General features: G+C 38.3%; 1 protein-coding gene across 1 annotated transcript; it reads left to right on the plus strand.

Annotated features, from left to right (window-relative positions):
• Positions 1 to 6353: 6353 nt before the first annotated feature.
• ASIC5 (acid sensing ion channel subunit family member 5) lies at positions 6354 to 22101 on the plus strand. Its single transcript, XM_072144413.1, has 10 exons — positions 6354 to 6390; positions 7896 to 8217; positions 8792 to 9023; positions 10481 to 10603; positions 12254 to 12403; positions 13494 to 13641; positions 16944 to 17000; positions 18967 to 19135; positions 20250 to 20341; positions 21777 to 22101. Exons 1-10 carry the CDS (start codon positions 6354 to 6356, stop codon positions 21956 to 21958), a joined length of 1512 nt encoding a protein of 503 aa, XP_072000514.1. The 3' UTR covers positions 21959 to 22101.
• The last annotated feature ends 585 nt before the right edge of the window (positions 22102 to 22686 follow it).

Consider the following 22686-nt stretch of genomic DNA (forward strand, 5'->3'; position numbering starts at 1 on the left):
AACCTACAAAGAATCAGTGAGTACCACGCTTCTTAAAAGGGGAAGTTTGAAGTATGCCACAACCACCTCCTAGCTACTGCAGCGTATACCTTATGGGGTGGCTAAAGGTTTCCACAACATAAATTAATATGAGTGCATTACTTATTGTTTTCTTTGAAACAATTGTACTTGATGATTCCAGGTCTTTCGGTAGCTCTCCACAGGTGGTCCTTTGTTCTTGGATAACTCTGGTGATAATTCTTTTTACAACTCTGTCTAATATTTTATTTTTTTTTATGTCTGGTTCCCTAGTATCATTAGTTAAAAAAACGGAATATTTTTTTGGGCGTACCCATAGACTTCTATAGCATTCCATGATATGTAAGCGTGAACTAAATAGGACAAGTTCTAAAAGAAATTCCCCAGACAATGGATCAGTTGAAAAAAAATGGAAATGTGAAAATACACATAGAAAAGAAAGGTTCAGTAAAGCTTCGATGAAAATCACGGGTGAGAAAAACAATGCCAATGTGATGCAGCCCTAAAGTTACAAAGGTATTGAGAAAGTTCATCATTTACCCATTATGAGATGTTTCCAGTGTGGCACCTTACCATTGAGACACTTTGCTGATATCATTTAACACTTAGTAGCAGACTTGCTGGATATATACTTATAGATTTCAGCTGGCGTCATGACTTGCCATGGCTTTTTGTCCCCCTCTTTCTTCATGGGTGCTACGCTTTTCCCCTGCATAATTTTTTTTAATATTACTCAATTCATGACTATTTATAACTAGATTGCCCTAGCATTGTGTGTCGCTTTGGATGTCAATAGCATCTTTAGAAATATATTTACTTAGAAATATGGTGATTAGTTGGATATTTGTTTCACCCTTTGTATTTCATTCATTGAACTCATTTGGGCATTGTATTTTAGGGGAATAGTTTGAGCTTATCAGAGTCTTCTTGTTTTGTGTCTCCCTTGGCAAATAACAAACTCATTATATTCTTCTTGTTACTGATAATCTTCAAAACATGTATAAGGGCTCAATTTAGGTTCAATTGTAGATTTCTGCCATATAATGTGGACTAGCCAGATTATTCAAGATATCAATGAGACTGTCTGCAATGATATCTATCCTAGGCATTCAAGCTGAGGAGTCTTAGACCGAGGTATTATTTATCTGTCTACAGTACATTCCTACATCACATATATGCAATCTCTTTGTGATGTACATACATGAGCTTTTTAGCTGTTTTTTAGCTGCAGTGAATGATTGGTGCATAACATGTCCATGTTACTAATACTACTTGTGTGTTTGGTGGGTTGTGGGTTTGAGGATAGGAGCAACACCCATTGGATGAATTTTTATTTTTACCAGTCATCTATGACCAACTATTGAATGCAAACTGTAATAGTCTGCAGCTCTGTGTAGATGTTTTATATGCTGTGTTTTGTTCATGTTTCATAACCAGGCTTTAACAGTGTTAGGTAGTGTAAATTTATGTGTAACCATATCTTTGTGTGTGTTAGCATAGCAGGGCTATGAAGAATGTATTTATGTTGCAGGATTTTAGCTGGATTTGCGGCACTGTTAGAGTCTCCTTGGGTTGCACCGATACCATAATCTTGAGTGCAATATGATACTCAGAGTAGGATAACGATACGCAATACCGATACAGTACTTTCAAGTAAAGAAAAAATTATTATCTGAATTCAATGTTAATGGTGCGATCACATGGGACGTTTACATTGCATTTAGAAATGCAATGTAAACATCTGGGGGCTTTGATTATTCTGCCACACTCTGAACACTCAGAAACTGTGTATGGTGTAAAAACACCATATATGGACAGTTCAGGGTATTTTCCTGATTACATGGTCCCTTCTCTACCGCTTAAAAACCTCAATGCTCATGTTTACGCCATGTTTACCTTTATAAACTTTGAAAATTTGTGAAAGATCCAGAGAATGAAGTCGATGTGTGATATGGAAGGCAAAATTAAAGCCATAAAAACAAAGACCATACGAAAATGCTTTTTTCAGCAGTTCCCTCATTTGGAATTTTACTTCAGCATTCTACTACATTTCATGGAATATTAAATAGCGCCACTGGGAAGAGAAATGTGTCCCACATGCCGTTATATGGAAGTCTATGGAAAACTGAAAGCTATGGTTGCCAAACAGTTGACACATGGGTACCATCCATATTTGCCGATCAGTTGCTAATCTGATAATCATGTGACTTCTCAAGTGGTTGAGATAGGGAGTGACATGATTTGCCAGCCTTAGGATTTTTATGGTGGATCTGCAAAAACCAGTGTCATATAACTAACAGATGGAGATGGTACTGAAGACATAAGCAAAGCAAAAACAGAATGCAGTTTTGTTTTGTGTCCCAAGAAAAGCAGATGTGTGTCGTATTGAACAAGTGGTAGAGCTCCGTCTTGTGATCATTTTCAGCATTGCATACATTATCAATTTTCCAGAACTTCAAACTCATGTGTAACTTGTCCAACGCCATGTAACTTTAACTCTCGCTAAGCATCCCTGTTTAGTTCTCCCATCTATGTAACCCCGCTGCCATGAGTGATTCAGTGATATTATTTCTAATATTGGTCTTTGTATAGAGGTTTTTTTTTTTTACTAAGAAACAATAGGTGTTCAGGATCTGTTTGTAATTATTTACTGATACATGATTTTGGAGCAAAATTCTACTGATATGGACCCCACCCACTATTCCCATTTCCCATAAATAAGGCCACACAGCGGCCTCCATCTATTATGAAATAATATTGAAAAGAAATGATTAGAAAACAGGAATTAGGAATCTTTCTCAAGTGTCACTTTAGACTGTTATATCTTGGGTTGTTTAGCACCATTGTTCTGGAATCAGATTGGTTTTGGTTCTGTGAGCTACAGAACTGAAGAAATGTGCAGATAAAGATCAATTTCACGCTTTTTAACTACCTGCATCTCCAGTTCTGTAGTTTATCAATCTGAAAGATAAAATCCTCTCCAATAATCTGATACCTGAACCAAGGTTCTAGCTGCTATAAATGCTAAAGTGACTATCCCCTCCAGCCTCTGAGCCTGACTCATCTCTGACAAAAGATGGCAGTTTTCTGCTTATTATAATGTGATAGTCCAGAATATGTCCCATTGTGTGCACGTTCATGACTTTAATAAAACCTTACTAACCTTAATGTGTTTTTCCAGGAATGCTAGGTAACCAGATAGAAAATGCTCCGACAGGGGGGGGGGGGTGATGGAACACCCTTAGGCCATTGAGTGGCCTCAGCATTAAACCAAGGACGTGACTTGTTCTATGCCACAAGACTCTGGGCAATGCAGAAGTCACTAACTAGTGAAGAGGGTCCCATGTCCCCTGAACTTCCAGCTGGGTCAGAAGTACCAAATACCGGGGAACCACCTTGTCCCTGGAATTTGGTAATCATAGCATGGTAAGTACGCCTGCAGATGAACTTCTAGGTACGTCTTTCGTGCTTCTTTTTTCTTTTCTACGACTCTTTTTTTTGAAGGGCAAGAGGAAGGGCTGTCCTGCTTGATTTTTTTCTTTCTACTACTTTGTGTCAGGCAGCATAGACAGAAGAACACAACTATGATCCTGATTCACTGAGAAGTTATTTTTCTCTAAAATAACAAATGGTTTGGAAACTGCATAATGGTCATTTCGTTTGTTGGTGGGTTGGGGGACTTGGACTTTTATGTTCTGGGTTTCTCAAAAACGAATATAAATGTTTCATTTAAAAAAACAGTCCAATACAATATTGTAGAACTCCCCGCTATATTTTGTTGTAGGGATGTAACTACAGTGGTAGCAGCCATAGCAGCTACTATGGGGCCTGTAGTGTCAGGAGGCCCTGGCACATTGAAGAATGGAGGATGTGCACCATTATATACAAATTTCATTGTACATTGTACAGCATAATATGTATATAACAGTGCACATCTCAGCTAAATCCCCAAACCCCTGATGAAGCCCAAATCTTGGCGAAACATGTTGGGGGGCTTCAGTGTTAGGTTTTAATATGCAGATACCGCCGCTGTGTACAGTGAACAGAAATCCTGTTACAGATACTAGTCAGTGATACTAATTCAAATCAATCAGTGTTGTACAAGGGCCGCACGGAGCTATAGCTAGTGAATGTCACAAACAAATATGAATATTGCCGTTGTCAGAAAGCGAGTACGAGAGAATAGAAGAAATCTGTCGTTGTTAAAGAGGACATTCACCACCCCAAACTGAACATACCATAAAGCAGGCTCTAGCATCCTGATTCTGGGGCACTTTCCTTCTAGCCCAGCAGCAGCGGCTGCGTGCTCCCGGCATCATGTGTCTGCAGTGCCGGGTGCGCTTTAGATTGGAACACAGCGTGATCTTGCGAAATCACGCTGTGTTCGGTGTGCTGCCAGGGACAAGCAGCTGCACTCACTCGGGCACTGCAGACACATGACGCCGGGAGCGTGCAGCCACTGCTCAGCGCACGCTCACCCCAATACAAAGGAGTCTCTTATCTGACACCATCCGATGCTGATTGGATGGTGTCAGAAGATTTTAGCATACTCACACCCCCACCACCACCACCACCCGTGCTGCAGCTCCTCCTTTCTGACGATACAGACCTCGGAATCGTCAGATCCCGGGGGTCATATCTCTGGAATGGAGGGGGTTAGAAGGGAAATTCCAAGTGCCCCAGAATCAGGATGTTAGAGCCTGCTTTATGGGGTCTGGGGTGGGGAAAGGTCCTCTTTAAGAAGGACAGTTAGCCAGCGAGACTATACATGATATTTGGTGACAACCAGTGTATACGCTAGATAACGTGTGTGAATGCGCCTCTAACTGGTTCATGCAGTGGCCAGATGGCCTGTGACCTAGGTGAACACACTTGGGCACTGTCCTTACACTGGACCCTCTATTATAAATAAATGTAGGATCTTTGACAGTTATACCTCTGGAGCTCTTGAATGATAACAGAATGACTTCTATAATGCGACATTAGGTGTAATACAATTCTGTATGTTACTATAGTTGTACTTCTCACTTACCATACATATATATGTTGTCACACTGAGCCAGTAGAATACCACCAATAATATCTATACAAGGTTTTAAATAAAGAAATATACATTTTACTGTGGCCCGTATATTGCCGCAATCTGACTACCATCTGACTCTTAAATATATAAATAGGGGGAGATTTCCTTTGGCATACCAACTCATTGTGATTCATGTCACTGCACAATGGATGAGGGTAATGTGTTTTAAATATGTGTGGACTTCACTAATAAAAAAGAAAAAAATGGTTTATTAATAAACTAGCTGTAGATCCCGGTGCAGCCTGGGATAGTAAATAACTGCTCTTAGCTACAACAAAATAGAATGGGTTAACAAAAGATATTTTATATGTATCTCTCTCTGACTGTCTCTCTTTATCTCTCTCTGTCTCTCTGATTGTGACTGACCATCTCTGTCACTGTCTGTTTTTATCACTGAGCATCTCTTTCTCTGACCTTCTCTGCTTCTGACCGTCTCTCTGAGTGATGGTTTCTCATCGTCTCTTTGAGTCTTTTTCACCGACTGCCTCTGACCGTCTCTTTCAGTGATTGTCTCTCACTGTCTCAGTGAAGGTCTCTCATTGTCACTTTGTCTGGGGAGAGCTGCTGTCGAAAATTTGGTGATTGTTAACGCAACAGTGCAGATTCCTTTAGCGGACATACACACATAAATACACACACATACACTCAGCTTTATATATTAGAAGTTACATTTTAGTACTTGGATTTGGTTAATTTGGGACTGACCAGTCCTTTTTGTATAAAAATAACAGGGCACATCTTCCACAGTACACAGCATGAATCTGCAGCTCTGATAAGAAATGTCAGAGGAGGGAAGGGGACAGCAGAAGACAGGATTAGGGATCCCTCATCTCTAATACCTGCTGTGTACTTCCCCCATGTGATCATAATTAAAATGTTTATATCAGTGCTTAAATATGTGCGCTTGGGTGTATAAATGTATGTATGTGTGTAAGAGTATACAAATATGTATATTTTCTGAGGCGGTAGGGGGCCCCCATTCAGAAGTCTGCTATGGGGCCTTCCTCTACTAGTTATGCTGCTGTTTTGTTGCTTACACTTGCTCATAAGAGAATATTTTATTGACCTTACATAAGTGTTATTAGGCCTGTAATTTTAATATGTGGACTTCAGGTTAGCAACACAGGCAGGTTAGCGACTGGGTTATGCAGAGGCAATAATTTCTCCACCCACACTGAACTTTCCATAAAACCTACTGTATACCTGCTCTATACTTACACATTGCATGGATTCATCATTTTCGTTTAGCAAAATGGATCAACCAAACAAATCGGATATGTCTAAAAGTGGTATGTACACAATTTAAATGTAGACATTTTTTTACATTATATTTATGCAGTGATTATGCCTTGTATGGCTAATCTAGAAGATAGCAACTGTAGATTCTTTCTAGATTTTACATTTTCCCACAGCAGATATATAATATGCACTATAATAATCAGGTCTACTAGTATTTGCATCTGGCATTTGAAGTATACATCAATTGGTTTTAAGGGATTTTTTTTAAATAGTTTTTAGTTGTACTATTTATCCTGCACAATTCCTATTCCCAGCTTGTTTACATGTATTGTTATAATAAGATTGTGTATTTTTATTTGATGAGAAGAATATAGTGTTCTACAAAAAATGTGTAGAGATTTTCTATTATTTTACTATAGCACAAATGTTTGCTCTTACTTTGTGTTACTCTGTGCCCCAATTCTCCAGGGCACTACAGAAACACTTACAGTCCAATATCACTAATACACCCATTGTGTATCTGAGGGTGATGCATGTATTATATTCATTTCAAATACTAAAAACAATATAAGCAAATACTGCCTATGATTTGTATATCTTTACCACAATATATGATAATACCTCCAACTTACTCATGTTCAGAAAGCTCCCAGGGTCCTCTGAGGTTCAGCACTTAGAGTCACAGTGTGCCATGCTCTGATGTCCTTGTATGGTACTATACTTTTCAAGACAAATGCTACAATAATACAGAAGGCTTGGGAAATGTTTACTTGATTTTCTTGGAGCTACACAGATCACTCCTGCACAGGTCTGGACTGGCTTAACAATGTACATGAGAAGACTCAAGCTCTGACACAATAATGAGCCAAAATATTTACGGCGTTGACTGTGAAGTACTTGGATTTCTAAGATTTGGCATTAAAAGTAATTTAATCTGTATGTACAGATATAACAACAAAGATTATGATCCTAGTTTCTTGTAACCTTAAACACCATTCTTGAACATACCATATGTTTCTATTGGGCTCTGGGTTTTTCCATTTACGACTGCAGCCCATATAAAGTCCAAACACTAAAACCCTGCACCTGATCCAAAGGCAGAACATAAGCTGCTGGGCTTGATGCTAAATTAGTACTAGGCCCCCAGAATTAATGTATAATCTTAGTACTGTTCTCTTTAAATTGGTTAATAAAGGGGTAATGATCTGAGGTCCACCCTTGGACCTTCTCAAGTTACTACTCTGACCTCTGACAATTTAAAAATACCAGTTATTGAGTGAAACACCACCTATCCTCAAAGACATTTAAATCAGATGGAATATAAAGGGCATCATCAGCAGTAACCTATTATTGGTCCCGTGCTTTAGCATTTTCAAGTCACAATAAAAATTTGAATATTACATGGAGAGTTAGTGGCCAGAGTATTTTCCTCCAATGAGCCCCAAAACAGTCCTAGTGCAATGCTATGCAGAGCCACCTTTGTGCATTAATCCTGAGTACATCCATATTAACTGACAAATGCTCAGAGTAATGATGATTATCCTTTTTCTTGTAGAATTGTGGTGTAAAATACAATCTTATGTCAGAAAACATACAGCTCCATCCATAGAAGAACGTCGGAAATATAATCACGAGTTTGCTGTTTCTACCTCCTTCCATGGATTACATAACCTTGTGAAAAGCGATACTATTGGAAGAAGCTGCCAAATCCGTCGAGTGTTATGGGGTGTTGTGGTCTCAGTTTTTGTCATTGCAGCCTTTTCACAGGTCTGTATGCGAGTTGTCAATTATTTCAGCTGGCCGACAACCACTTCTGTAATTGTCCAATATGCGGATAAGATTGAATTCCCTTCTGTGACATTTTGTAATTTAAACAGGTAAACATATTTTTTTGTTCATATTTACCTCCTTGTGTCTCTAGCTCCATATAGATTTCAGGAGAAGAACATTGTAGCATGTTCCATGTTATGTTATATTTCATGTGTATTCACCCCATGGGGCATATTTATAAGGGCCTCTGCACCACGTCGGTGGCGTAGAAGCCCTGTAATAATCGAAAATGCTAGCTTAGTGCTGCACTTGTGATTATTTTGCCCTCTCTCCGCTGTGAAGGGCAGGGCATGGCGTAGAATAGACGCTGCGCAGAACCCTGGCAGATACGTCAAGATGCTTCAGCCTCTTGATACTGGTATGCTTCAGCCTCTTGAAGTATCGCGCTGCGAAAATACAGCGGCGGGGCTATCATACGTATGATAAATATCCCCCGATGTGTCAATTTTAAACATATTCCTTATCATTTTATTTTTTGACCATTATGGGCTGTTTCAGCAAAAAAATCTTGCCCTATTACAGAAAATTACTTTTTGTTCAATTTGGACAATTCCTTATCAGCACATCACATCAGCGTATCAGCAATACTTTATTTACCCATATCTCTCTTTGACTTTTTAGGTACCAAACACATGCTGTTAACAATCTGAGTGTTGCTTTTTTCATGTGGAACATTGTATCTACAGTTCTTCATTTTTCAAATTCAAATTCTGATGATTTACAAGAAGTCATTGATTTTTTGCAACTAAACCAAAATTTTAGCATTAAAGAGTTCACCAGAAACTATGGATTTTACATTAATAACAGCACATTATTAAAGTGTGATTTTTTTGGCAATCCATGCTACCCAGAGGTAATATTTTTAATTTTCTATTAGTAATTTATAAAGAAGCAAATAAAGAAATATACGAAACCAATTATGTGGAAGTTTTTATTTAGCAAAAATAACCGAGCATTGTAGATTACAAACATAATAACAAATCAAGAACCTTTTGCAAAATTTGCAGCTCTTATAGCCAGTGACATGAAAAAAATCTGGCTGTGTTATAGGCGAGTTAGCAGAGCTGAGAGTGTCATTGCGTTTTATATCCATCTCATGGATCTCATCATCTCTGTGCTAGATACTGGCAGAATGTTAGGAGGCTAAAAAATAGTATAGATAAACCCTGATAATCTAAGCACATTATCAGCACACAGCATCTCATAGCACACACGAATCATGAAGTGTCTGCTCAGAGAGTTTCCACCCCCACTCTGGAATTTTACACTGACCATCACTGACTGACAAGAGCTAAAACAGCAATAAAAATGAGTAATATTGTAAAGTCAGGGGTTAAAAATTATCTTTCTGGTGTAAACACCACTAGGGGATTAAAATTTGAGAACTTTCTTTCATGGGCAAACCCCTTTAAATTAAATTTGTGTGTAAGTTGTAACTGGCATATATCATAATTGTAAGGCTATATTCACACTAGCGCATGCCCGCTGTACACTTCGGCGCTGGGGAGAGGAGGAGGGGATGACCGCCGCTCAAACCCGCCCCTCTCCGTAGATAAACATGGTTCACGGCGCCGTATTCTGTATTTCCACTGTAATGGGAGCAAGGATTATCAATAAAACTTCATTACAGACACCTTACCACTATACTGGGCTAAAGTAGAGAATATAAAGAGCTTCACCAGAGGTCACAATGGGCAGAGAGCTTTGTCTGTATTTAGGAGTCATCAGTAAGTCGGGTGTCATCTGTATAATGTAATGACAATGTTTTACAATTAGCATGATCTTCTTGTTTGTTGACAGGAGGCATTCTTTTGTCAGCATTCACATACTGATCCCGAGATATCAAATGGGATTTGCAACCAAATTGGAACCAACTTAAAAATCCAAAAACCCAAAAATTACATACTTTGCATAGGATCAATTATACTCAAAGAAAGAAATATATTCTATTATTATATCAAAAATTATATCAAAAATAGATTTTAATACTTCATAATTATACTAAATGAACACATTAAAAAACATCAAATCACTGGACACGTTAAAAACATGACAATGTAAAAATCTTTTTTATTTCAGACAGAATATAATGAAATATGGGGATATATATAAAGAGAACTATGTATATATCACCATATACAAGTACTATTTGTGGGGTAATAAAGAACATTCTATGAGGTTTATAGGAAAGCAGGTAATCTTGTGTCTCAATAGACTATGTTGAATTCTGCAAGGTTTGTTGAAATGCTTGGTAAATGTTAGCATTTGTAAGGGATATTTAAATAATTTCTTTTCATTTTTTTCCTAAAGGACTTTGAACATGTTTTTACAGAATATGGAAACTGCTACACTTTTAATCATAATCCCTCTAATGCATATTCACGAATCAGTTCTTCTGGAAGAGGGTTAAGTGTGCTCTTTGATATAAAACAGGTACTTGTAGTTCAGGATTAACAGTAGGCCAGATTCTTGCACAGTACATAGCACTCAAATATAGCATACTCTCCTTATATATTTTATTTGTGTGCCAAGGTTATTAAAGAGCATTTATGTATCCTAATTAGCATAATAGCGGCTCGGGGATTGTGGGTGGAGTTGTGTGTCTCCTGGAGGCCAATTGTCAACACCTCAACCCCTCCTTTTTTCTGCCTGCCCCATCCTGTTCACCTCTAAAGCAGAGTGACCTGCATCATGCTCTCTGCTGCCCCTCAGTAAAAATGTTCTCCCTTATGTGACCACTGAGGCCACCATGACCACTGACTTCTTCCTGCTCACTCATTTGGCTTTTCCAATGACACTAAAAAAAAGACTTTAAAAGAGGACTTTTTACTACCTTCACCAACCCCACATCTTTGCATATTTTAATAGATGCTGCTGCACTGATTCTTTCATAGTTGGATTTTTCTTCTTCTAGCCCCACTGTTCCCAAGCAAGTAGTGTCAATATACTCAGCTCACTTCGGTCATATATGTGGTGCCAGGCCAGTAAACTCATTTTAATTACAATAATTTAAGGGTGGTTTCAGGATTGTTGTTGATGTGTAGACGTGTCCTGCTAAGAAGTTTCTCAGGAACTATGCTCCTCAGGACTTCTTTTATAAAAACTCTATATGCCATGATTGCAGCAATATAGAGTTCTAAAAATTATGCTAATTGGTCTGGTGTGCTTCAGCTACGTCCCCGGTGAGCCTCAGAGCACTGCGTCTTATAATTTATTCACTCCCCTGATCTGCTAGCAGTTCCGCCCATCCAAAGTGCATAGAGGTGTAAACAATGTCACCACCGCCTTGTACAAGCCATTGGTGAGGGGCATTCCACTTTTCTCTCTTCATCATTTAAAGTTTTCCCTGCATCCATATGGGAATAGAGCACCACATCACAAGAGAAATCACAGCATACTGGTCTAATTCCATTATAAAGCCGAATATTTATGAAAAATAATCAATATTTTAGGTAGCAGCCACTCAGTACCACCTTTATTTCTTACGGTTTCCTATATATAGCAAATTGCGTGGAGCAGCTAATGTGCAGGACCAGGCGGCAGTGCTAGCGGAACAGGGGAGTGAATAAATTATAAGACTAGGAGCTCTGGTGATGTAGCTGTAGCACCCCAGACCCAAAAGCATAAATTCTATAACTCTATATTGATGCAATAGGGGCGGGTATAGAATTATAATGAAAGAAGTCATAAGGACCATGGTCCTCAGGAACTTCTTAGTAGGACCGTCTACTATCACTATACTGATGGTAGATGTGCTTTAATATTATCTGAAAAAAAATGCATCCAGAAAGTGTGTGAACCCTTTGACTTTTCCACATTTTTCACATTGTTATTTTACAGTCACATTATTAATGTGTTACTCTTCTTTACATCACTCGACCTTAGCACAATACTCCATGACAGTGTGAAAGCAAATTTGTCAAACACTAAGAAAAATTAATTATCTTTATATGTTTATGCCAAAGCATATCATCCTTGTAGCACTGTTGTTGATTGATTGTGTGTGTGTAAATATCTATGAACGTGTTAGCTGTAATTTTAATGTACTTCTTGAGATGATGATTTATGCTTCTTTTAAATTAGGCAGAATTCACAGATGACCCATCATTGGGGTTTGTGGATGCTGGGATAACATTTGTGATACACTCTCCTAAGGTTCCTCCTAGATTTGATGGCTTAGGTCTCCACTGTCCTGCAGGGATGCACGCGCACGCTTCTATAAGACATTTCAAGGTACTTACATATTTAATGGAAGAGCAACTAAAGGCACTGATGTTATATTTCATTATGTAAATTTATGATTCCAGCAGAACATTTAACAGCAAGAATGTTTCCTAAGTACATGCATAGTCATTCCTCTAATTAGATTTACATACATAATGTACTATGTTTTAAAGAAAAATCAGCGGAAAAAGCAGCAGGCTATGAAGCCAATAAATGTCAACCTCAAGATATTAGCATCGCTTTGTAGAAAATTATGATGACCCATAGGGATTTAGATATTTTTAGAAGGCTTTTGATTGCTTTTAGGTTTAATTATACAGTAGATTGGTCTGACTAATACCTATACATGTTCTTTAGATGTACTGAAACACTAAGTAAATATTTATAAATTGTATCATATATATATGAATTTCACATCATTGATGATTTGCTGCATGTAGAAACCAGTTCATTGCAGGTTGGAATTCTTAGTGTAATGTAGGATGGGTATCATTAGTTATTGACCCATAATTGTGTGTGTGTGTGTGGGGGGGGTGTTATAATACTGTCTATAGGTATGTTCACATATAGTTTTTGGCAAGGATTTTAAGACTTTCTGCAATTAAATCCTCATAGAAGACTCTAACAAGAAGTCTCCCATTGACCTCACTGGTAAACCACACTGTCTATTCAAACAGTTTAACACCTCCTATCTGATGGCATAGCTCAGAAGGTGTCCCTGAAGTTGTGTATACTTTGCTTTACAATCTAAAACTGTTTCGAAAGTTTTGTATCTCTCTCTATTAGTCAAAAAGTAGAGTAGAGCCAACATGTCCACCCATTCATTTGACTCCACAAAGGGCTGGCACCAGTCAGTCACTGTGGGCTAGAAAATCCCTTGCACATAAACGGTGGCAACGCATTTCCCTCAAATACTGTAAGATAGGCCCTGGGAACAGTCAGATGACACAGACAGTGGGCCCTGATGCTAAACTCAGTCCCCCCTGTCCCTTCCATTTAATTAACCTCAGAAATGATTATTTTTTATCTTTTTCATAATGCAGACTCTCTCCTTTCAGGCCAGTGATTTCAATCACCTTTTTTTTCTTGCAAATTTCAGACCATTACACAGGAATATCCTTGGGGTGAATGTGATCCTAATTTACAGCTGGCATATAATGAAGTCTACAGCACTTATGGATGCCTTCAAGAATGCAAGTCTCATTATATACAAGAAGAATGTGGATGTCTCCCTTTCCTGCTGCCAGGTAAAACAAGAAAACTTTATTATTACATAAGACCCTCTTTAAGATGTCTGTCCCACTATACAGTTCAGATTTCTTGTTTATTTCCACCACATATAATCTGCATAAAAGTAATCTTCTTTGACCACCTTCCTAGAATACCAGTGGTGATCAAAGGCAAACTTTTGGGATATTTGGAACCACTGAACTGCCAACATGTCATTATGTTTCTAGCATGGAAATGTTCTAGTGAGGCCCCTTTCATACTTGTATTTTTATGCAGAACTTGCATTGCACTATGACCCAATGAAGTTTACACTGACCCCCTTTTTTTCAAGCACATACAGGCGGTTTTTTGAATGTGAATTAAAATCTCAGCATGCACTACATTAGCAAATCACACATGTGATAAACTCTCCATACAAGTCTATAGAGATGCATCAAAAATGCATTGCACTCTAAGACACGCGCAAGTGCTATGGAAGATAGACCTCAGTCGTACAGCGCTTTGTGTGCGTGTGAAAAACGCATTGAAAAGTGCATGAAAATCTGAGACGCTGCACAAAAAAAAATTCAAAGCTCACTTATAAACTCACTACTGCCAGTTGTCAGAATCCAGAGATAATCTAGGTGAAAGCTGCCAGGGCTCTGCTACCTTGAATGATTTTTTCTCTCCTGTGCATTTACATTGTACTTGGTAAAGCCATACATATCTCTTCACTTTGCATGAAATGTCCAGAGTATGGACAGACTAGCTTCAGCAAGTACAAAGCATAAGAGCAGAGGGCTGAAGTAGATTCAAGCAAGAGACTCATGTTCCTCCTGAATTTAGGCCTCTTTCACACTTGCATTGCAGATCATGTCAGAAAAATCATGTGTCATGTGTGATAAAACTGATTTTTTGCCTGTATTTTTGGTCAGTTTTTGCAAGGAGTCGTTAGCATTTTTGCATTTTTCATGTGCATTTTTTGTGTGTTTTCAATGCATTTTCAATTTGTTTTTCATGAACAAATGATATGTGTGAAAAAGACTCATGATTGTGGTCTATCTTTTCTATGGCAGCTGATCAGTGATTATAACATTTCACTCGCATTGACACATGTAAATGCAATGCTGTTCCATAGACTTGTATGGTGCATTTTTCATGCGTATGACTTGCAAAAGTAGAACATGCTGAGATTTTAACATGCTTTAAAAAAACGTGTGTGCATGTAAAACAAGGCAGGTCTGACCAAACCCATTGAATACAATGTGAGAAAAGAGAAAAACAGTCCGCTCACCTAATTACGCTTGTATTCCTCCAAGGTGTTGTTTCTGTGTGGTGGTGCACGCAGCCAAATCCGCAGGCTTCCGGCACTCAAAAGACAACCACAGGAATCCATAAAAAAATGTATTTTATTAGCTACATGTGCATCATAGATGGATAAAATAAAGCAAGATCGACGCTTTATTTGAACACACAAATCGCCCAAATTTACTACAGCCCCTGCACCCCTGCCCCTGTCTGACCTTGCACATTCTTTTATGTGTAAACTGCTTCCATATGTATTTAAGAAGTGTCAGAGACACATCTTTGGCGCACGCAACACTATACCAGAAACAACACAAAATTCTGCACTGAAATGGGTGTTCAGGTGAACAGTTGGACCATGCGCCATATTTAGAAGTCCAACAGAATTGTGTTGCACACCCTATGTTAGATGTGCAATTAAAAAAAATTGTGCACTTTGTCGGAGCAGTGCAGGGACACCAGATTCATGAAGAACAATTCCTGAATCTGGAGCCCCCTGAACACTACACAGGAAAACTGCACATAGTACAGATTGCTCTGTTTTTATTAAATGTGGGCCAAGGGGTCAGAGTGCAATGCAAGTTCAGCACGTCATAAACACGCACAGAACATGTGCATGAAAAATGCATGTGTGAAAGGGGCATAATCCATACTTGGGCAATCTCGGACCATAAACCCCAACTGCATTATAGCATGCTTGTGACTTTAGGGCAGTGATGGCTAACCTATGGCACTGGTGCCAGAGGTGGCACTCAGAGCCCTTTCTGTGGGCACTCAAGCCTTCACCAGAGATGATTACAGGTATCTTCCTGCAGTTCCAGACAGCCCAGGACTTGCTGTGCACAGAGCTATTTTAAAGTGACAGCTCTACCTGGGACTATTTTCTGCTTTATGGGTGGCTCAGGCTGCTTGTATCAATGAAAACTGTGACAGAGAAGGGAGTATAAATCACAAATAAAATTTCTGTGTTGGCACTTTTGCGATAAATAAGCGGATCTTTGTTGTAGTTTGGGCACTCGGCCTCTAAAAGGTTTGCCATCACTGCTTTAGGGTCTCAAACTTCCACAGGCCTCTTTCTCACATGCATTTTTCGTGTGTTCATTTGCACTCTTACACATTGGGGCACATTTACTTACCCGGTCCCTGATTGGGTATCACCAAGATCGTGCACCCGTGATCCTGCATGTGTGGCTTCCCCGCTGAGGTCCGCCGGAGTTCACCTTCTTTTTCCTGGTGTATGTGAGTGCATGTCTTGCGGCACAATTTGAGATGTTAAATCCTGCGGGTAGTCCGAATTCGACAGCCCACCAATTTGGGTCGCTTAAAAGCCGGCGCCGATGCGCCAAAATCCGATCATGTGTGCCAAAAACTCCAGTTAAATGCGGTGCAAAACGTAAAGATTTGGGAAACCCGATGGAAATGCGTTCCACGGACCCTTAGTACATGTGCCCCATTGTATTTGGTTTTGTCACACTTTTTTAATGTACACATGTGTGTTTTTTTAACCCCCGCTAAAACTCAGCATGCTCTACTTTTGCAAGTCACGCATCTGAAAAATGCACCATACAAGATACATAGAGATACATCAAAAATGCATTGTACTCTGAGACACTTGCAAGTGCAATGCGGTTTTCACTGATCAATTGCCACAAAAAAGATAGACCGCAGTCATGAGTCTTTTTCACATACGTTGTCTGCACATGAAACATGCATTGAAAATGTACAGAAAACACAAAAGACGCGTGCGAAAAGCTCTGAGACAAACTGACTGAAAACTGATTGAAAAATGGCAGTTTTTACTGACCGAACCCTGATTGCTCTCTGATCAGATTCTGACATAATCTGTTATGGTCACAAATATTGAATCAAATATTATCTACAAAATGAGTAGCTATGACATCCCATCTCTCTTTTTGCTGTGGGAATTTGTGCTGGATTATAGGTAGGATGAGAATCCCAGATTGTATTTTTCGATCAGCATCATTTTTATAAAAAAACAAGTAAAATACATGTTCATGTATGTTCATGTTTACAGGTACAGGCAAAGAATGTGATATTCAACAATTTTATAACTGCGTCTCCCCAGCAATTTGTAAGTATAATACGAGTTTAATATATTTATTTGAATATTATGGTATTTTTATATTCTTACGTGTATGTACCTCCCCTAAAGAGAGGATCTCTTATACATTCATTTCCAGCAAGAGGAACGTTAGTGAAAACGGCAATTCCTCTTTCCCAAAATTGTACTATAGCCTTCTAAGCAAAAGGAAATATGGTATTGCCACAACTATGAAATGTTTTTTTTCATAAAGAAAGTGGTGCTTTTTATCCCATATAAAATTCATATGTATATATAACCAACAAGAAACCGTATAAGAAAACCGGACGGCACTCGTCAATCTTCTTTATTTATTATGTACTTACAAACAGGAGACATGGCATAAAATGGGAAAGGGATGACATGTAGAAGAAGCGCAAATAGCACGAAGTGGCCGTTGCCTCAGTATTGGCACCCAGCACATCCTCCCTTCCCCATTTCATGTCTCCTGTTTGTAGAAAGTAGATAATCAGAAGCTTGGTGAGTGCCACCCGTGTTTCCTATATGGTTTCTTGTTGGTTACACATTCATTTCCAGCAGACAAGTACAAATATTTGGTGTACTAAAAGGGAATTATACAGTAGGTGATGACCAATGATATCACCGGAGCCTCCTAGTAGATCTGGACTTTAGAGTGCTGGTGGGGACGATATTAAGACTGGCATTCAAAACCGATGCAAAGTGGTCAGCTATTCACATAACCTTCTTAAAGGAAATCTACCACTAGCTGGTAGACATATTAAACTACAGGAGCAAACAAGCCAGATGAAGCGCCGAGAGCGCGAAACAGCTGTCCTTTTTGCCTAGTCGTGAGTCCCTACGTCTTTCCCTCCCTTTGACTTGTACCACATGTCGTGTCACGTTGTGAGTATGCATCAATAAATTTTTCAAGGAAGATATCCACTTGGTGAGTGCCATTCCAATTTTTTCTTGTAATTTTTGCCATATTAAACTACAAATACTTACCTACACTCCTCTTAGCTCAACACGCCAGGATCACCTAGAAAAGAACCTTTAATTAGCAGCCTGTAGATATCCAGCACATCGGGCTCCTGCATGACAGATGCCTCCTTCTCCCATGTTTGAGAGGGAGATGATGTCACGCAGGAGGCGTGCATAATTAGCAGCTTATTATAAGTTTCTTTTCTACTCAATCCCAGCATGTCAAGCTTAGAGAAGGACACTGCCAGGATCAACATCAAAAGGAGCATAGTTAAGTATTTGAATTTTAATGTCAACCAGCTTGTGGTAGATTTTTTTTAAATAGAGTCTACCATTTCCTTAAACATTATAATTCCTTATGTTGGTTGTACGTTCTAGAGAAATGCATTATGATTTAAAAAATATCTTTTTAATGAGGCAATTGGTGCACCAAGGTTACCTTTACACCTGGAGCACTGCTATTTCTGTCTGGACCGATCTTGTCAGATAACATCGACATTGGAAAAAGTTGAAAATGATTTAGGCAGGTATAGCAGTGCCCTGGTGCTGAGGACACAATGTTGGTAAATCAACTACCTTATTAGCATATGGAATAAACTAGGAATATCTTGTTAATGACATAATTAAGGTAATTTAATGCAATTACTGCAAGTAGATTATAAGACTTGGTGGAAGTGGTGGACTCCCTTTAACGTTGAAGAGAAATTTATAATGGAAATTTGGGAATGTTTATACTTTTACTCTTTTCATTTATTAGCTTTCATTTCTCAGCAGTATTAATGTTAATTTCTACAATGCAGGGAGGTCCGTGAAAAAGGACAATACATGATCCGTGATTCATAAACTAACCACAGTAGTGTGAACCTGCTCTTTGGAAGAAAATCTCAAAGTAAATCAAAGAGCTGGAGCTGTAGTACATGTTGTGTAGTTAAATAAATGTAATATTGTAAAATGACATCATTTTTCTTATACTTTACCAGTGACTATACTATAGGTTGAGTTTTTGTATCTGCAGATCGAATTGAGAAGGAGATGCTATGTAGTGTAGGAACTTACAATTCTACATGTCCAGTTCCTTGTGAAGAGACAGAGTATCCCGCAGGTCTCTCTTATTCAACGTTTCCAAGTGACAAAGCTGCCGATTATCTCTCTACTAAACTCAACAAAAACGCTTCGTACATGAGGTATAGCTGTACCCAAGTCTGAATTAAAATTCTTCTGTTGTCACCTCAATACTAGCATTTATCCACGTTCTCTTATTGATCATAAAGAAATATCTGAACTCATCTATGACCTTAGATTTTCTCAAGCTGGATTTTATTATTGGCAAACATAGGAAGCCCATGTGACTCTTGTTCAAACATCTTAATGCATAAAACATTGTTCTATCTCTAAGTACTTAAGCAACATAAATCATATACAGCAAGTGACAAAACATCAGCTGCTGTTTTCTAATGAACAGTCTATTGATTTTGAATGTGTAACCTGAGGAAAGAATGCTTTGTACCGCTATTTCCTAGATAAGGAAATGGACCATCCATAAAGGTCTCATTTATAAACAGTTATTGATGACAATATGAACAATAATATAGTTTATGTAATTTTTTTTTGTTTTTGATTTGTTTTTTATTACTGAACCTGCTTACCTAAAGGGTTTTCCCACTAATGACCGCAATATAAGAACAGAGCCAACATGTGCCCCATGTGTATAAAGGGGTGGTGCACATGCTCTCCAATGTTCACAAGCCTCTCATTTGGCACAATCCATTACAGCTTGCTGGAGGCATGCTGTAATCTGTAATAGATTACATGAGAGATCAGACTCCCTAGGGCTCAAACAACCTAAGGGGCCCAAATAGAGGAATAAAACAAAAAAGATTTCAAAATAATAAAATTCTCATTTAGTCTCTCTAGGCTAATGATTTGTTGGCATTTCGGGGCATTTCATTTGTACCTCATATCTATAGGGGATCCAGAGTGATAGAACCAGATTGCTTTGTATTTTTTCATTCATTTTTTAATTCACCTTTTATTGTTTTATAACACTACTGCACAGCATTTATAAAGAGCTAAAACACAATTTCCTTATCAGCATCTATTAAAATGAGTGCTTATGATCCCACAGGAAAACAGAGATAATTGTTCAGACAGTTCCACATTTACATTTGCTTGAGTACAGACACAACAGAATGGTTTCTATAAATATTGTAACTTGTACAAAGGGCATAAAACAATCTGCACTTAGTTTTAATAGTTATAAATCCAGTTGATGCATTTGATCCAATGTTCTCTTTTCAGGAATAATTTGGTGTACATTGACATTAAATACGAGGGGTTGAATTACAAAATAACCAAGCAACAGAAAGCTTTGTCATCCAGTGAACTACTATGTAAGTAGTAAGAAAAAAAAACCCATAAAATTATTCTACAACTAAATAGTGTTCATGTTAAGAACCTTCCTATTGGTATCCTGTATACCTGTTGTTTCAATCGAAATACTTAACTTCTAACAATATTTTCCAAAATGATTTCAATTTGATGTCATTTTGCCACCCCCAGAAGTCTTGCTCTTGGTAGCTCATAATATGTTTTCTTGTATAGTTTGGTGTTTCTTTATCACAAAGCTGCAGTTTTGTTATATTTCCTGGTGATATCTCAAGATAAGATTGTGTAGCAGAGTTTTATTTGTATTCATAAACTGTATATTCACAATTCTGGTGGCCACTTCAGCATGGAGCCACTTAGATGATAGATAATTAGACAGGATGCTAGGCAACCGGCAATAATACACCCAACAGAATAAACTTCACGGAAGAAACATTAACATGCAGTGGAGTGAATGTAACTGAACCTTTAAAAGAAATCTACCATTGAAATTAAGCCTGATAAACCAGGGACACTTACTTATAGATCCAGGCATCATGACTATTGTAATCTTCTTGCATTCGTTATCCATGTCCTCCTTCCAAAATCAACATTTTAAAATCAACCATAAGGGCTCTGGCAGCCATTACCAAAGAGTCTATGTGCTCCCCCAGAGCTTACACACTTCCCCTGCACTTTCTGCACAGTGTAACAAACAAATGAGGTGGGTACCATCTCTACTCAGGGCCGTATTTAAAGGGAATCTGTTGATTTGGGACACTAGGGTGATTTTAAACCACTATAGGTGGTTTGGGTGTACCAAATCGCCCCCTACACCGTTGCACAAAAATAAATATACTTACCTCCTGTTTGGAGCTCCCAGTGCCTGCAACGTTGCCGCTAGTGAAACCAGTGTAGTACAACCAAGAGCAGTACTGCACAAAAGCTGTAGGTACGGTGTGAGCACATTTAACCTTGGATATTGTTACGGATTCACTTCCGGCATGCAACAGGATCTTCTGAAGTGAGTCCGACGTGCCTCCTCAAACTCACTTCCTGGAACGTAAGATTTTTTTTTTTTTAATGAGGCCTTGGAAAGATGATATATAGGTCAATTTGGGACCCTAAACCACTAGTCCACACAGACCTATAGTTGTTTAGGGTCATAATTCGACCTGAAAGGTCAGCTTTAACTTTTAACATAACTATTCACCATAAACAGTAGCTTCCAAAAACATAGGAGTTCTGCCTATATAACTAGAGGTAATGTTATACCCAAACATGTTATGAGTTTTAACACTACATATTCAAAGGCTAGAAAGAAGCACAGTGCATAATACATGATTTTTTGAAATAGATCAAAGTCTGTCGTTTTTAATTTTATGTAGATGTTATAGGGTGATATTTGTATCCTAACATTGAAAGTTATTTCAATAGAGTCTTCCCTTTTGTTTTTTGTAGCTGAAGTAGGTGGACAGTTGGGTCTGTTCTGTGGAGCGAGTATGATTACTGTTATAGAGGTTCTGGAGTTTCTATTTACTAACTTCTTTTGGACATGTGCCTTCCTGATTCTGAAAGTTCCCAGTATCTCACAATGGACTGACAACCAATCAAAATATAAACAGGAGAGACAAGAATGCTGAAGACCCGTTTGTTATGTATCGTAACATCTCTGATGTTATTGTCATGTACATATATTGCTGTGGTAATGTTTGCCAAAATATCAGCTAAGAATTTTTTTAAATTAGAAGTGGTATTTAATAAAAGTGGTATTGTCTAGATATAACTATTTTTCAAGTACTGGTATGTGCCAGATCTTGCAATATAGATGTAAGATAACACGACTGGGAATTCTACATAAATGCAACCTAAGAAGAGTAAACCATGCCATTATTTAATTAAAATACATAAAAAAGCCTTGAAAAACTGAGAAAAACAAGGAACACCCCATGAAACAATGGATTACGAAACCATACCACCAGCAGTAACCGAAAGTAATCGTTTTCTGTTTTACTTATAAGGGTGATGCCACACATGGCGTTTTTGGCCCGTTTTTAAGCATGTGTTTTCAGTTCGCGTTTTTAAAATGCATGCAGTTTTTTACAATTTTTGACTGTTTACCATGCGTTTGGCTGCTTACAACTTGCTTATTGAGATAATTGGGAAAAATGGTCAAAAACGGTCTAAAACGGATCCATTTAAAAACACATGCATTTTTAAACGGAATCAAAATGCATGCTTAATGGACCAAAAAACACCATGTGTGGCATATCCTTAAGGGGTTGTCCACTTTGAGTAAACAATTGTTACTGTTTTTATAATGAAAAGTTATACAATTTTCCAATATACACTCACCGGCCATTTTATTAGG

Source organism: Engystomops pustulosus, chromosome 1 (genome assembly GCF_040894005.1).
Source record: "Engystomops pustulosus chromosome 1, aEngPut4.maternal, whole genome shotgun sequence".
Classification (NCBI taxonomy): Eukaryota; Metazoa; Chordata; class Amphibia; order Anura; family Leptodactylidae; genus Engystomops; species Engystomops pustulosus.

What these genes read in the sequence shown, in the direction of transcription:
- ASIC5 (XM_072144413.1), top strand. Translation starts at nt 6,354, where the DNA reads ATGGATCAACCAAACAAATCGGATATGTCTAAAAGTG. An exon ending in GCAATCCATGCTACCCAGAG is followed by an intron (nt 9,024 to 10,480) that starts GTAATATTTTTA and finishes TTTTTCCTAAAG; the next exon opens with GACTTTGAACATGTTTTTAC. An exon ending in TCTCCCTTTCCTGCTGCCAG is followed by an intron (nt 13,642 to 16,943) that starts GTAAAACAAGAA and finishes TCATGTTTACAG; the next exon opens with GTACAGGCAAAGAATGTGAT.